General features: G+C 41.9%; 1 protein-coding gene across 1 annotated transcript in view; it reads left to right on the top strand.

Moving 5' to 3' along the window:
• The window catches only part of atp1b3a (ATPase Na+/K+ transporting subunit beta 3a), a 43,930-nt gene that overhangs the window by 5,014 nt on the left and 22,656 nt on the right, over positions 1–16,260 (top strand). The window contains exon 2 of the mRNA XM_078205807.1: positions 6,555–6,683. Within this exon, the coding sequence (XP_078061933.1) occupies positions 6,555–6,683 (129 nt within the window). The remainder of the gene's footprint in view (positions 1–6,554; positions 6,684–16,260) is intronic.

The raw sequence follows: 16,260 nt of genomic DNA, 5'->3' as shown, positions 1-16,260 counted from the left end.
TGAGGTTATCCACTTTGGTCACAAAAACAGGAAGGAGATTATTATCTGAATGGCCATAAATTAAGAAAGGGGAAGGAGACCTGGGTGTTCTTATACATCAGTCATTGAAGGTAAGCATGCAGGTGCAACAGGAAGTAAAGAAGGCAAATGGTATGCTGGCCTTCATAGCGAGAGGATTTGAGTACAGGAGCAGGGATGTCTTGCTGCAATTATAAGGGCCTTGGTGAGACCACACCTGAAATATTGTGTGTAGTTTTGGGCTCTTTATCTGAGGAAGGATGTTCTTGCTATAGAGAAAGTGCAGCAAAGGTTTATCAGACTGATTCTTGGGATGGCGGGGACTGACTTATGAGTGGAAATTGAGCTGTTTCGGACTACATTCACCAGAGTTCAGAAGAATGAGGGGGGATCTCATAGAAACCTATAAAATTCTGCAGAACTAGACATGGTAGATGCAGGAAGGGTGTTCCCGATGGTGAGGGTGTCCAGAACCAGGGGTCATAGTCTAAAGATATGGGGTAAACCTTTTAGGATTGAGATGAGGAAAGATTTCTTCACCCAGAGATTGGTGAGCCTGTGGAATTCACTATCACAGAAATCAATTGAGGCCACAACATTGTGGGTGGGATTTTCCGGCCGCGCTTGCCTGGAAACCGGAAAATTCCGCCCAAAGTCAATGGACATTTGCATGGTCTGCACCCTGCCCATTACGATTCCTGTGGCGGGTGGGACTGGAAAATTCAGCCCTGTGTGTTTTCAAGAATGAGTTAGATATAGCACTTGAGATGAAGGGGATCAAAGGATGTGGGGGGAAAGGTAGGATTAGACTGTTGAGTTGGATGATCAGCCATGAACATAATGAATAGCGAAGCAGGCTCGACCTCCTGCTCCTGTTTTCTATGTTTTTCTTTAGTGCCTCCACTTGTACAGCAACTAGTCCTAAATGAGCTGAAATTTCCTCCTAATAAACACCGGAAAGACTAAAGCTGCTGTTTTTTTGTCCACCTCCCAAACCCCAATTGCCAAGCTACCATTTCCATCTCTCTCCCTAGCCCATGCCTCAAGCTGAAGCAGATGCGGAGCAGAACTTTGTGCCCTATTTGATCTCGAGCTGAGATTCTGCCCAATGTTTTATCCATCATCAAAACTGCCTACTTCCACCGATTGTAGGTCTCTGCTTCTACCTCAATCCATCTGCTGCCTAAACCATCTTTGTGCTTTTTGTTATCTCTGGACTTGATAATTCCAATGTCCTCTTGACTAAATCCAATCTTCCACCTTTTGTAAACTTGAACTCATCTTAAATTCTTCAGCCTGTATCCCAACATGCACTAAGTCCCAGTTACCCGTTATCCCTATGTTATTTGCATAACATTGACTTCCAGTCTTAACATCTTGATTTTAGAAAGAATTTCATCTTTGTGTTCAAATTTCAACTCGCCAAGAACTCTGTTTTCAACTATCTAGGCTCCAAGTTCTGAAATTCTTTCCTTAAAAACCTTCCTTTCTGGCCAAGATGTTTAGTTATCTGTTCTAATATCTTCTCTTTTAGCTTGGAATCAATCTTTGTTTAATGTTCTTGTGAAGAGGTGTGGGAGATTTTACTTGCATTTATACAGTGGCTTAAATTATTTTTAAGATGGCTTTGTTGATGAATATCGAATTATCTTTTTAATATTAGAATTTAACTGATGTTTGGATGTTGGTGAAGGGAGCTCTAGTCTTGCCTGCAAACAACCAGGTTTACTTATTCCACAGTGCACTGGTATATAATGTCCCTAGGTATCACAAGTTAATGGATAAACTATTACCAGTATTCCACTTGCTTTAATTGACCATACAATTTGTAAGTAGTGTTGGAATGACCCATAATTTGCTTTTCGTCCACGGTCAATCAAAAGATGCCTAAAATAGCATTCACTGAAAGTGATATACAGCACAATAAAATTCTCTTCCATAGTTTTATCTCCTGTATCTAAATACTTCATTGTATTGTTTCCAACCATTTATGGGCAAGAGCTGGAAAATAAAAATGTTGATCAAATTGGATCCACTTAAAATTTTGCTGACAATTGAAAGATTATACTTGAAGTGTTTTTGTGGGGTTGGTGCTCAAATCCACTTACCATGTATCCTGTAACTTTTGTCACATTTTTATGTCAACTTTTTCCATTACAAATTCTGAATTTATAATGGAAAATTTAGCAATGGAAACTACCCATAGAAACTGTAATGATGCACTCTCACCAACGATGGCACTGTAGTGCCATCACCAGCTCAGAGGCTCAGCTACAGAGAAATTCCAACAACTCTCTTTCTCCACATCCTGGATTAGTGCACATTTTGTTATTTAACACAAATCTGAAATTAAATTATTTTGCAAATAAAGTCAAAATATAACTTTGAAATGAGGACTGAAGTGTGCACTGATCCAATTATCCATATCCTCTAATCCTACCTGAAGGCTAGGTTTGGTCTCATGTCTGTAATACCACAAGAAATTAACTGGTTGGATGTAAAGATATCATTATATCAAATTAACTGTTGCAGTTAAGTGAATTTAATGTTAGTTTAATTTGATGGTAGTTTGCTGAAAAAATACAACTTTTTTGACTGAAAATAAATTTCATGTTTTTATTAGAATTAAAGAACATGTCCGTGTAAAATTAGTGTTTGCAATATTTAAACATTTTGTTATATTTTGAGAGAAGGGAATTTTGTGTTGTTTTTATTTACTTTGTGGGTTCTTAATCTTCCATGCACTCTTTCAATCCTGTGAGTATATTTTTGCTCTCTCTTAAGGATGTTTTTATTTCCCTCCAAAGATTTTGGAGGTTCTGCATTTGTGATGTGTGATTAAATTAATTCAATAAGTTGACAATTTTACTTTTGAGCTGTAAGTTGCAGCAAGCTCATGGTTCACTAAACTTATAAAACTGAAGATCACAATTGTGTTTGAGTTTCTGCAGAAACAAACTCCTGGCTTTCTTTGTTTCAATTCCCTTTTTGCTTTACATGTCATAAATTGATATTTTTCCAATGATGAAAATTATTCTTTGTAATTTTCCTTGTAGTTAAATTATCTAAACCCCAGGTTGCCTCTCTTTGGATCTTTGCTGGACCCGTCCAAAAAATGCCGAGCAGCTATTGAATAATATGAACCATCATTTGTTCTCGTATATGGGTTTTATGCTATTATGTAAGCAAAATTGTCCGTATAAACATGTGTAGTCGTGATAAGAAATGTAATTATCATGGAGATCTGTAGAGTGGACGTTTCTCTAATGAGCACATAAAATGGTAATACCTCAACATTCATTGACAGAATCTATGAAATTATTGCAGCACCGATATGGATATAACAAGATAAACTTCTTTTCAGCTGTAAATTGTTAGTGCATAATAATGGCAATGCAAATTAACAGGAGGAAAGCAAGCTTTATCTCCCTGGCCTACAGCCATTCTTTTATGCTCTCAGGAGAGAATATTTTTCTATGGATTTGATTGAGTTTTTCAGGCAAAAGGACCAGGTTTTTAATATTATGCAATATAAGTAAATCATAGATTATTGAGAGCTTAGTGTCTGTCAATCTCTTGCTATTCCTCCCACCAAGGCAACGTGGATGCAGTTGTTGTATGGTTTAACAAATCTGATAAACTTTCTTTATCTGTAATCCTTTTATTGAACAACATCTTAAACCAAGCTTTTAGGTTGAATGACCAAATCAAGCTACCAACCTTCTGTAGGTGGCGACTAAAGACTTCCCCAGTGAGACTCAGTTAAGTGTCTAGAAGACTCTTTTACCTTTAGATACCACTTTCTCTTGTAAACAGAGTGGTGTGTGCATTTCTTTATACTGAAGTTCTGTAATCTTGTAATAATTTTTCAAAAAAATTGCACTCCTGATTCTAATTCACTAATCCCTTGTACATTCATCATGACTGGGATTTGGATCAGATTCTTCACATTTACATTCTCCTTGTTTAGACAATTAAACATAAGTCATTGGAGAGCCTGGTAGATTGTGCAATACAGTAAAATATGCCCTCTTTTTACAACTTAAAATCCATAATGTCCATAAATATTTTTCAAGGGAGATAAGTGGTGGTGCTGGGGATATATATTAGATGTAGAAAGTCTAGTGGAGCATGGACTCAATATGGATATGTACGAAGCATTACATTTTTCAGAGGCTAAAGTGAGGAATAAGAGCAAGCACTCAATGAAAAGATACTGAAGAGTGTGAATGAGTAGAGTCGCCGAAGGATTCAATGCTTAGGCCTGAATTTTCACTCTGGTCAGAAGGGTAGAGTCGAAACAATTCTTCGCTCTGCAATCCTTCCCCAGGAGAAATTGTCCCAGAAGGTCAGATTTTCAGTCTGGGAGGTTGAGGAAGGTGGTAAAAATGGGAGTCCTGGTGGGTGACCCCAGGACAAGTGCAGAGGCTGCTGGGTGTGGAGGTGGGCTGGGTGGGAGTCCTATGTCAGTGCACCAGCACTGTGTGGAATTTTCTTTTAAATAAATAAAACATAAGCCAGCACTCCATCCCTCACTACCACCCCCCCCCCATTCACAGTCTCCATGCCAACTTATGCCCCTCTCCTCACCCCTCATGGCCATTCATAACTCCCATATCAACCTATGCCCCTCTATCCCCTCCCCCATAGCTCTCTCCATCCCATATGCCCCTCTACCCACCTCAATTGCTCTTTAGAACACTGTACCAACTTTGTGTTATCTCCCCACCTACCATCCTTTGCCCTTATGCCCTCCATGCCAACTTACCCCGCATCCACCAGGTCAGATCTCAGCACCCATGCTGAGATGAAACAAAATAAAGCATCTATTGCAGATTGATTTGTTTAAATAAAAAATATTCATAAAAACTCATTCACCACATTTACATTTCTTCAACTACATAATCTAATATAAAAAAGAAATATTTCATCCAAGTGCCTAATCCCTTATAAGAACAAACATTGGACTTCATTGTCCCACTTCAAAGAGGCTATAAGCACTTGTAGCTGTCTATCAAACTGAACTAGCAAGCATTGCACTGTGATATTGGAAGGTTGGAAAATACGTAATGTAGCAGTAAACCTGTAATAAGAGCCCTCATGCCTATTTCAACAGCGTGAAATAGCAAGTAATGATTTTTTTTAACACTCCACAAAGTTTTAACATATTTAAAGTAGTTTTAAATACCTTGATAGCTTGACAGTTCCTTTTGTCAGCTCTCTTTTACACACATGTCCACTTTTAACAACCTTAAAGGACATCTTACTTCTTAAAAAAGGCACCTAATCTTCCCCAAGATGTCCCAGGACCAGATCCAAGGGGTACCCTGCCTCTCCAAAAAGGTACCCCATCTCTTCAGAAGAGTCCACAAAATTTAGACCCGCTCCAACAGGTCTATTCTGCACATGTCATATTTCCCACTCCTGGCTAATGAAAAGCGGATGTGACTCGAGGCAGCTGCTGCTTTATGTAGACAGTTGCCTCTGCGAAACACACACGTGCAAATCCCAATCCGCCCCATTCCTGCCCCTACAGAAATGGTAGGTATTGTGTTTGGTTATGGAAATTTCAGATTTCAGCCTCTTGTTGCCATTTTTGTAATGATGGAGAGGTTCTACATCATTGCAAAGTTCAGGCTTTAATTCCATGCAAACCTAGGTGAAGGTAATCCAACCAACAACATTTTGAGTTATATAAAAAGGAGCACAGTATTATTCTTTACAATTATATTCTATCTTAGGGTACACAGATTATTTATACTGAAATAGAGGCTATTTCAAAATTTAAAAGAAAATTATGACCAATTTTGATAGGATGGACTATCTCCTCTGAGTCCCGGAAAAAATTAAAGATCGTTACTGAGTGAATAAAGATGTAAGAAAAATGTCCTTTTATTCAAAATAGTTGTTGGAGCATAGAAAATTTGGTTGAGACAGTAGCTGATGCAGGGAACGCCACATCTTTTCAGGGAATATTGGAGAAATATATGAAATAATGGAAGGTACAGGACTTTGGGAAGCAAGATAGGCAGTGAGATTAGTTTTGGGATTGATTTAGCAAGGCGCCAGCACAGACACAGTGGCCCGGATTTTACGACCTCGTTCGGGCGAGGCTCGTAAAATCCCGCCCGAGGTCAATGGAGAATTCCGTTCTGCGAGCCTCGCCCGTCCCAGAGTCAGGGCGGGCGAGGCGGTAAAATTCCGAACCAGTGAGTTGAATGATCTTCTGTGCTGTAAATGTCTTTGGTTTCCTTGCCCACATTTCTTCTTCCCAGTTCTCTCTTCAAGATACCAGTATCCACCGCTGTAATTGTATAGTCTTCAGTTGTGGTGCTATGTGAAAAGATGCACTGTATGTTGGCAGGTTCATCGGTAAGTTAAAAACATTTAAGTGTTTTCCATCCCACTGATGAGTGGCTTTTGTTCACTCCTACATGCAGGATGTTAAGTCGAGTGTGAGCTGTAAAATGACTCTGGAAGGAATGAAAAACATTTGGAAATACAAACTAACTTGTTTCTTATTCCTTTCTGTACAGCTTTGATTTTTCTGTTCTATCTGGTGTTTTATGGCTTCCTAGCTGGTCTGTTCAGCTTCACGATGTGGGTTATGCTTCAGATGCTGGATGATTATACACCCAAATATCGTGACAGAGTTTCCAGTCCAGGTAACTATTCCACTTGATGTTGCTTTAAAGGATGCTTGTCAATAGTAAAGATCTGAACAATAGATATTTTAACTAAACGTTTTTTCTTTAAAATAAAACCACAGTTACATATTACAGAGGTGTCTGTTTGGCTTAGGGAACTTATGCGTGGGAAGAGCATAAGCAGAGCCCAGCAATATAAGATAGTCTCCACTTGTACCATTTGAACACTGTTTTCAATGCCATAAACTATTAAGAGAGATTCAGTAACCAAGTACCTGCTCTATTAATTTGTAAAGGTCTAGTCATAAGCTAAATAGTTTCTATTACTCAAACTGATATGAACTGCCGTAATTTTTAAGAGTGGACACAGTTTCACGCTCGCGCACACAGCTTTGTCACATGATGGGCGGCACAGTGGCACAGTGGTTAGCACTGCTGCTTCATAGCTCCAGGGACCTCGGTTCGATTCGTGGCTTGGGTCACTGTCTGTGTGGAGTTTGCACATTCTCCTCGTTTCTACGTGGGTTTCCTCCGGGTGCTCCGGTTTTCTTCCACAGTCCAAAGATGTGCGGGTTAGGTCGATTGGCCATGCTGAAATTTCCCCTCAGTGTCCTGAGATGCGTAGGTTAGAGGGATTAGCGGGTAAATATGTGGGGATGTGGGGGTAGGGCCTGGGTGGGATTGTGGTCGGTGCAAACTCGATGGGCCCAATGGCCTCTTTCTGCACTGTGGGGTTTCTATGATTCTATCTAAAAAGGTTACACAGTTAAAAGGAGCCCTGCAACAAATTTATTGAATCATAGAATCCCTACAGTGCAAAAGAGCCATTTGGCCCATCGAGTTTGCACTGACTCAGACAGAGTATCTTACCCAGGCCCTCTCCCCCGCTAAATTTACCATGGCTAATTCATCTAACCTACACATCTTGGGGCACTAAGGGGCAATTTAGCATGGCCAAGCCGCCAAACCTGTTGTTATTTCAATATTTCTTTCTTGTGTTTATTTGGTGTCCAGTGTCTTCCCAGGGCATCAAATTGCTAGACAGTCAATTAATATTTTTGAAGCGTTTTATGTTTTGTTTTGTTTTGAATGGATTGTTCACCTCATATTGAATGCTAACAGCTTCCCCAGCCACACAAAGTGAACTTGCTACTTTATAGATCGTAGGTTAAAGTTTACTCTAAGATTGAATTTAATAATGCGCACACCAGGCTAACATCTCATTGCAGTTCTGAAGAGTGCTGCATTGTCCAAGGTATTGACTATTAAATGATGCATTAGTTCAAAGCCTCATCCTGTTCAAATGTACATGAAACAGCGCATGATAGCATTCAAAGAAAAACATGAAGTTCTGTGGTTCTGCTCCAACGCACAACATTGAAACAAATTCTTAGGTTACTCATCTCATTTGCTGTTTATGGGACCTCGCTGTGTGCAAACTGGCTTTTTTTTATTTGTGTGGCTGGGGAAGCAGTTAGCGTTCAATATTGAGGTGAAAAAAAACAAAAATTAAAACATTGACTACACTTAAAATATTAATTGACTGTCCAGCAATTTTCAGTGCCCTGGGAACACACTGGACACTAAATAAACACAAGGAGGAAATATAGATATAATAACAGGTTAGGCGGATTGGCCATGCTAAATTGGCCCTTAGTGTCCCAAGATGTGTATGTTAGATGAATTAACCATGGTAAGTTTGGTGGGGGAGAGGGCCTGGGTAAGATACTCTGTCTGAGAGTCGGTGCAGACTTGATGGGCCAAGTAGCCTCTTCTGCATTGTAGGGATTCTATGATTCAATGAATTTTTGCAGGGCTCCTTTTTTAACTGCATAACCTTTTAGATCATGTGATAAAGCTGTGTGTAAATGTATCCACTCTTATGGCAGTTGAAATTAGTTTGAGTAATAGAAACAATTTAGCTTATGACTAGACCTTCACAAATTAATAGGGCGTGTACTTGGTGACTGAATCTCTCTTGCTAGTTTATGGCATTGAAAACAGTGTTGAAATGGTACGGGTGGAGACTGTCTTATATTGCTGGCCTCTGCTTATGTTCTTCCCTCCCATAAGTTCCTTTTGATTCTAAGTACTTTTTGATTATATCACTGTAGAAATAAAACCTAGTGCTTTTTTGCGGCATTGCTAATCTGTGGCAGAACTCATAATGATCGATATATAAATGGTTGCTTGATAGGACAGAACTTGGATATTGCTGAAAAGAGATATTTTGCGCTCATCAGGACAAATACAGAAATGCCAAATTTCAAATGATCACAACTAAAATGGGGCAAGACAAAACATATTTCTTTTGTTTGCAGAGAATGGGTGTGTCACTGTGTATGAATTAATGCCATTTCTAGCAAGCATAAATTAACCACTTCATGAGCTCGACTGATGTAGCTATTAACGCACTCAGGATTGTTCAGCAAGTGCTACCCAATCACAGAATCATATCTAATGGTAGATGATTGTCCTAGGTTGGCATCCTTTTTTGAATTACCATGGAGCCTATAGTTCCCCATGCCTTTTTCCATGACAGCACCTTGGCCAATCAGAGTCTGCTTGTTAACCTGCGGCAAGGTGGCAGTGGGTAGCACTGCTGCCTCATGGCGCCAGGGACCTGGGTTCAATTCCAGCCTCTGGTCACTGTCTGAGTGGAGTTTGCATGTTTTACCTGTGTCTGCGTGGGTTTCCTCCGGGTGCTCTGGTTTCCTCCCATAGTGTGGCGATGCCGGCGTTGGACTGGGGTAAACATAGTAAGAAGTCTAACAACACCAGGTTAAAGTCCAACAGGTTTATTTGGTAGCAAATGCCACCAGCTTTCGGAGCGCTGCCCCTTCGTCAGGTGGAGTGGGAGATGTGCTCACAAACAGGGCATACAGAGACACAAACTCAATTTACAGAATAATGATTGGAATGCTAATCAAGCTAATCAATGCTAATACAGCGAATCAAGTCTTAAAGGTACAGACAATTGTTGCAGCCCTCTCAGTATTGACTATTCTTACTATTTGTTGTCACTTGCAACACTTGTTGCCACATTAGAAATTGTGGGGGCGATTCTCCCAAAAGTGCTGAATTGACCGGAAAACTGTTCTAAATCCCGACTGTTTTCTCAGTTCAGATTCTCACCTGAATCTCCACACTCTATGCAATGCAGAGGTCCCAGTCATGAATATCATTAAAATCCCAAGGGAGCGGGGCCTATTCGTGTCAGAGTCTGACAGTTCTGGAACTCTATGCATGCGCAGTGGCTCCGGTCCGTCAGACTCCCCGTTTGCTGGCCAGCTCGATCACTGACCAGCCCGGGACCACCGCAGTGCTGCCCCTCCAGCAACCCCCACGGCCCAATCGCAGCCCCCACAGCAATTCCTGGGCGAGCCCCCCCTCCCCCCCCCCCCCGGGGTCAGACCCACTCGCCCCAATTGCTGCCCTCACTCCATTCCAGACCAATCCTGTCTATAGAGTGGCAGTGGGACCCCCCCCCCCCCACCCCGACTGATTGCCCCTAGGTCCTGCCACAATAGGCCCCACCCCCTTGGCACTGCCTGATGCCCAGTGGGCAGTGCCAAGGTGCCTCCTGGGCATGGGCACTTTGCCCCCGGCACTGCCCAAGGGGCACAAGCTGGCACTGCCAGAGTGCCCATGCCCAGGGAGCACTAACCCCCAGCGCCTGACCCCCTGGGGGGGCCCCGAATGCTCCGCGCTTCATTCCGGTGGTGTCTCCCGCTCGTTCCCCGAATGTGGGGAGCTACTCTAAACCCCGCTGGAATGAAGTACTCCTGGCGGGGTGGGAGATTCAATCGGGACTTGAAAGTTCCCGATAATGAACTGATATACATATTAAAAGAGGATTCAAATTACTTACCTGTTTTCCCGCTGATTTCCAGCAAGGTCTGACCAGCGACTGGTTGCTGGCTCTGAGAGATGCGCATGCATTCCCAGCGCATGCGCTAATCCCGGTACAAGGCCGGCGACGCGCATCTCCCTCCTCGACCCAACAGAAAAGTTGCGGGTCGCGATGGGAGAATCATGGCCTGTGTTACTGATGCCAAAGTCCAAATCATTAATGTAAATTGCAAACAACAATGGTCCCAGCACTGATCCCAGTGGACACCATTTCTACCTTCTGGCACTCTGAATAACTAACCTTTGCTCCCACTTTCTGTTTCTGTCCAGTAGCAATCTCGCAATCCATTCTGGTACTTGTCCCCGTGTCCATATTCTCCAACATTATTTATTTGTCGATTATGAGGCATCTTATTAAAGCCTTTTGAAAATCTAGGTAAATTATTTACCATTGTATGCTCTCTCTGTTACCTCCTTAAAAATTCAATATGGTTGGTCGAACAAGATACCCTTTTGAAATCTGACAACTAATGATTAAGTTCCTCATTTCTAGATATTCTTCTATTAGCTTCATTAGTAAAGATTCTACTGCTTTTCTTACTTATGACATTAATCTGACTGACCTATAATTCCCTGGTCATGTTTCGTCTCCCTTCTTGCATACAGGAATTACATCAGTGATCCTTCAGGTTTTGCTATTGTTTTATTGAATATGAGTATTAATGCCTCTGCTCTATCTTCCCTGGGTTATTTTAATATATGTCAATGCAATCCATTCAAACCAGGGCTTTATATCCATTTTTTAAAATTTGAAATGCATTTACCTCATTAGTCATTTCTTCATTCAGTGTCATGTCGACCTGTTCCGTCTCCCTTTATAAATACCAAAGCAAAATTATTATTTAATATCTGCCATCTCTCTGTTGTTTCCTGTGGTATTATCATGAGTATCCTTTCATGGTCCTTCTCCCATCACAACCTCCCTTTTTTATTGATGATCTGCCTTTAAAATAATTTACTGTTTTGTTTTATGTTCCAAGGATAATTTAATTTCATAGTTCCTCATGCCTTTGTAACTGTTTTTTGACTTCTCTACTAATGTCTTCATATTCTCTCTTGTCCTACGCTCCTCTGCTGTCTATGTATTTAAAGTATGCCTCTTTCCTAACACTCAATTGTTCCTTTATCTTTATTCACCCATGAAGGGCCACCAGTTTTTGGTTTGTTCTTTCCTATTAGTGGAATATATTTTCCTTGCACTCTGATCATCTTTTTAAATGTTTCCCATTATTGTTCTGCATTATTAATTTTATTTGTTCAGCTCCTTAACAATGCAGCAGCCATGGTAGCACAGTGGTTAGCACTGCTGCCTCACAGCACCAGGGACCCGGGTGCGATTCCCGGCTTGGGTCACTGTCTGTGCGGAGTTTGCACGTTCTCCCCGTGTCTGCGTGGGTTTCCTCCAGGTGCTCCGGTTTCCTCTCGCATTCTAAAAGACATGCTGCTTAGGTGCATTGACCCGAACAGGCGCCGGACTGTGGCAGTTAGGGGAAATTCACAGTAACTTCATGGCAGTGTTAATGTAAGCCTTGTGACTAGTAAATAAACTTTTAAAAAAATAAGAAGCATGTTGAATCTCGTGGTAGGGCGGGCAAGAGGTGGTTCATCCTGCTGTCACCTCGTAGACTCCAACATCTGGGCGCCATATTTGCCCTGCACCCGGACAGCAATTCACTCTTCTGTTGACCCCTTATTTTTAAACTGTGTCCCCCATTTCGAGTCCCTCTCATAATGGGAAACATTCTCTCAGCACCCATTCAAATTCAAATCAAATCGACTTCAATCCGTTGGGCAATTTTGTTTATTGTGCCATATTTTTTCTTTTTTGCACACTTTGGGCTATATTTTACATGCCCACCCCACCGCCTACCTGCTCACCCCCCAGGGGTGGGGCTGCTAAGATTGGAAGCCTGCCTCTATATTCAAATAAGCAATCAAGGGCTAATTAGGCTGGTTATGAAACCAGTTGACTCTGATAATACACTGCTCACACCATAAAATGTTTGGCCTGGGCAGCAGCGGGCAGCCTGATTTTTAAAAAAACTTCAAAGGACGGGAGAGAAAGGGAATCAGTTTTCGGGGGCTGCCCTTTCCAATGGCAGGGTGGCCCCCTAAGATCGAATCTCCCCACCTCCCCCCTTCCTTTCTACCTGTCTTAAATCCCCACCCCACTGTGCCCAAGACCCTGCACTTACCTGCTGCAAGCCCTGCAGCTGCCACTAACATGCTGTTGGTGCTGCCGGGACGGATGGAGCTGCCAGACAAACCTACAGTGAAACCTCCTCTCCAGTGAGGGGTGGAGGTCCCACTCAGCCCTCCTTTAGCTGGGCCTGCAATACACTATGGCTGCATGGCGGGTCAGTGTGGAGCATGTTAACTTCTACCGACTTTTCACCTTGGAAGTTGGAAGGTTGAGGTGGGGTGGGGGGGAGGGGGGGGGGGGGGGGGGGGGTTGGTGGTGGGGGGGGAGGGGGGGGGTTGGTGGTGGGGGGGGGGAGGGGGGGGGTTGGTGGTGGGGGGGGGGGGGGGGAGGTGGGTTGCAGGCCATGAGTTTCTCCCCCACTATACATTGGTCCCCATGTTATTGAACCCCTTGTCTCTTTTGGGTGGCTGCCTCTAAATGGCCAATCTTGCACTTTTTGTTCTTCGATATACAGTGAAATGTTATCTGGGTGCATTAACTGAGTGGTTGGGAGTTAGGTAATGTTAGATTTTAAGTAGGTACAGTCTCCAGTTGGATAACTGCAAAAGGCAGCGGAGACTCTTTATTCCTGAAGAAAGACAATGTATGGGCAGGATGAGCTGACATTGCTGGCTGGTTAATTCTGAATGAAAATATTTCTAGGCTTCGTATTTCTAGCAGGGAAACAGGTCATTTGTCCATGTTCATTATGATCCACACAAACCTCTTGAGCCCCACGCTCAATCAACCCCCATGAATGTATCCTTCTAATCCTTTAGCACTTGTATTTGTCTGGCTTCCCCTTAAATGGTGAAACAAACTCCCCATTCTAACCGTTCCCTAGGTAAAGAGGTTTCTCCTAAATTTCCTTTTGGCTTATTAATGAATATCTGATTACCCCGACATTGGTTTCTCATAAGTGAAAATATGTTCTCTAAAACTTCCATTTAACAATCATAAAGACTTCCCTTAAAAGCAACAACAAAACAAATAGGTATAGGGGTCAAACAGATCAGAAAATTGAATAAATGCATGGCTCAAAAGGTTTTATGGGAGACGGGGGTTTTGAGGTATACTGGAGAAAGAGGGAGCTGATTCTTTGGGATACATTCCACTTAAGGCAACTTTGTGCCTGTGTCTGGGTGAACTGAATAACTAGGGCTTTAAACTAAAAAGAGTGGAGAAGGATGTAGTGGGCGGGGAGGGGGGGGGTGTGTTCAGCTGCAGGGAAATTTATACATTTACAAGATAAATCAAAGCTGTAGAGCAGTGTAGCGGTCTGGGTAACAATGGCAGATTGTGATTTGAAGGGACAATGTTAGTGCATCAGTGTCAAATCAGGGACAAAAAGCTGGAAAGTTTAAATTAAAGGTGCTTTATCTAAATGCTCAAAGCAACAACTGGAGGGAATTGAGTTTGATCGAATAGTCATTGCTATGTATGAGCAGAGTAGGAGAATGTTTAAACAATTAGCTCTGGATATCACACTAAGCTGGGCTTTCAATAGTGTGCAATGCAGAATAGCACTTTACCCAGTGGATAATCTATTCTAACGCATATGAAGACATTTTTCCTTTTACAATGGAGTTCTTTCACTTGATAGCGTGCTAGCTGTCAGAAATAACAACCTGGCAACCAAATTATTTAACAGTCACTTACATTTTCCAATCACAGCATTGTCATCAGTCACTTCAGTAAACACATTTAATTCAGCATTTCACGATGGACTGTTAAGGAGGCAATACAACTTTTATAGTCTTCCCACTTCTGATCATGGTTTCACACCTCTACTTTGCAGATGTGATTTAAGATGGTTTCCAAAATGCAGCCACTTTGATGAAAGTTTCAGAGGTTCTGAAATGCCAGCAATATGTGGGGTGTCCGCACTCCCCACTCCACTGAAAATAGCTGGAGGCGGAAACAGAGGCAGAACTTCCATCTTCACTCAGCAGTAATTCTTTTCTACATCCATCTGTATGGGAGTGAAATGAGACCATAAAATCTCACCCATGGTTGCTAGGTGACCAAGGTTAGGAACTAAATATTCCAGGGTATATAACATTTGGAGAAGGAGGAATGGTAGCCAGATAATAAAGAAGCACACAAACACAGTTACAAAGGATGCTTTTGGCTGAACTCAGTATGAGTAGAGGTAAAAAATAAGAAGGGTTAGAAAACACTTCTGAGAGTAGTTTACAGGCCCCTTAATATTAGCTGTACTGTTGTACAAAGTGTTAACCAAGAACTAGGAAGAGCTTGTTAAATGCAATCCAATAATCATCAGGAACTTTAATCATAGACTGGACAAATCAAATGGACCAAAATAGTCTGGAGGACAAGTTCATCGGATGCTTTCGAGACAGTTTCCTAAACCAACACACAGTGGAATCAATCAGGATGAGTATCCAATAGGCTAAGGTAGATTGGTAAAGTACATACAAAATGACAAATTTTAAAATAAATATTTCTTAATTCTCAATGAATTATCTTGATCAATTGGGCCAGTGGCCTGATGAATGGCGGATGGAGTTTAATTTAGACAAATGCGAGGTAATGCATTTTGGTAGATTGAACCAGGGCAGGACTTACTCAGTTAATGGTAGGGCATTGGGGAGAGTTAAAGAACAAAGAGATCTAGGGGTACATGTTCATAGCTGCTTGAAAGTGGAGTCACCGGTGAACAGAGTGGTGAAGAAGGCATTCGGCATTGCTTGGTTTCATCGGTCAGAACATTGAATACAGGATATGGGACGTCTTGTTGAAGTTGTACAAGACATTGGTAAGGCCGCACTTGGAATACTGTGTGCAATTCAGGTCACCCTATTATAGAAAGGATATTATTAAACTAGAAAGAGTGCAGAAAAGATTTACTAGGATGCTACCGGGACTTGGTGGATTGAGTTATAAGGAGAGGCTGAATAGACTGGGACTTTTTTCTCTGGCGTGTAGGAGGCTGCGGGGTGACCTTATAGAGGTCTATAAAATAATGAGGGGCATAGACAAGGTAGATAGTCAATATCTTTTCCCAAAGGTAGAGGAGTCTAAAACTAGAGGGCATAGGTTTAAGGTGAGAGGGGAGAGATACAAAAGTGTCCGGAGGGGCAATTGTTTCACACAGAGGATGGTGAGTGTCCGGAACAAGCTGCCAGAGGTAGTAGTAGAGGCGGGTACAATTTTATCTTTTAAAAAGCATTTAGATAGTTACATGGGTACGATGAGTATAGAGGGATATGGGCCAAATGGGGGCAATTGGGATTAGTTTAGGGGTTTTAAAGAAAAAATAAGGGCGGCATGGACAAGTTGGGCCGAAGGGCCTATTTCTATGCTGTAAACCTCCATGTCTCTGACTCTATAACTCAATGAATATATACTTTGTGGAGAAATAAGAAGCTCCACAAGAAGAGTGATCCATTTGTGGCCAATTTAAGAAGTTAAGGAAAATGTTAGATTAGTATTAGAAGCTTGTAATATTGCCAAGGAGATTAGTAAGCCGTGAAGATT

The sequence above is a fragment of the Mustelus asterias genome, chromosome 3 (assembly GCF_964213995.1).
Source record: "Mustelus asterias chromosome 3, sMusAst1.hap1.1, whole genome shotgun sequence".
In the NCBI taxonomy this organism is placed as follows: Eukaryota; Metazoa; Chordata; class Chondrichthyes; order Carcharhiniformes; family Triakidae; genus Mustelus; species Mustelus asterias.
The sequence above is the reverse complement of the archived record's forward strand: the minus strand, read 5'-3'. Positions and strand labels throughout refer to the sequence as shown.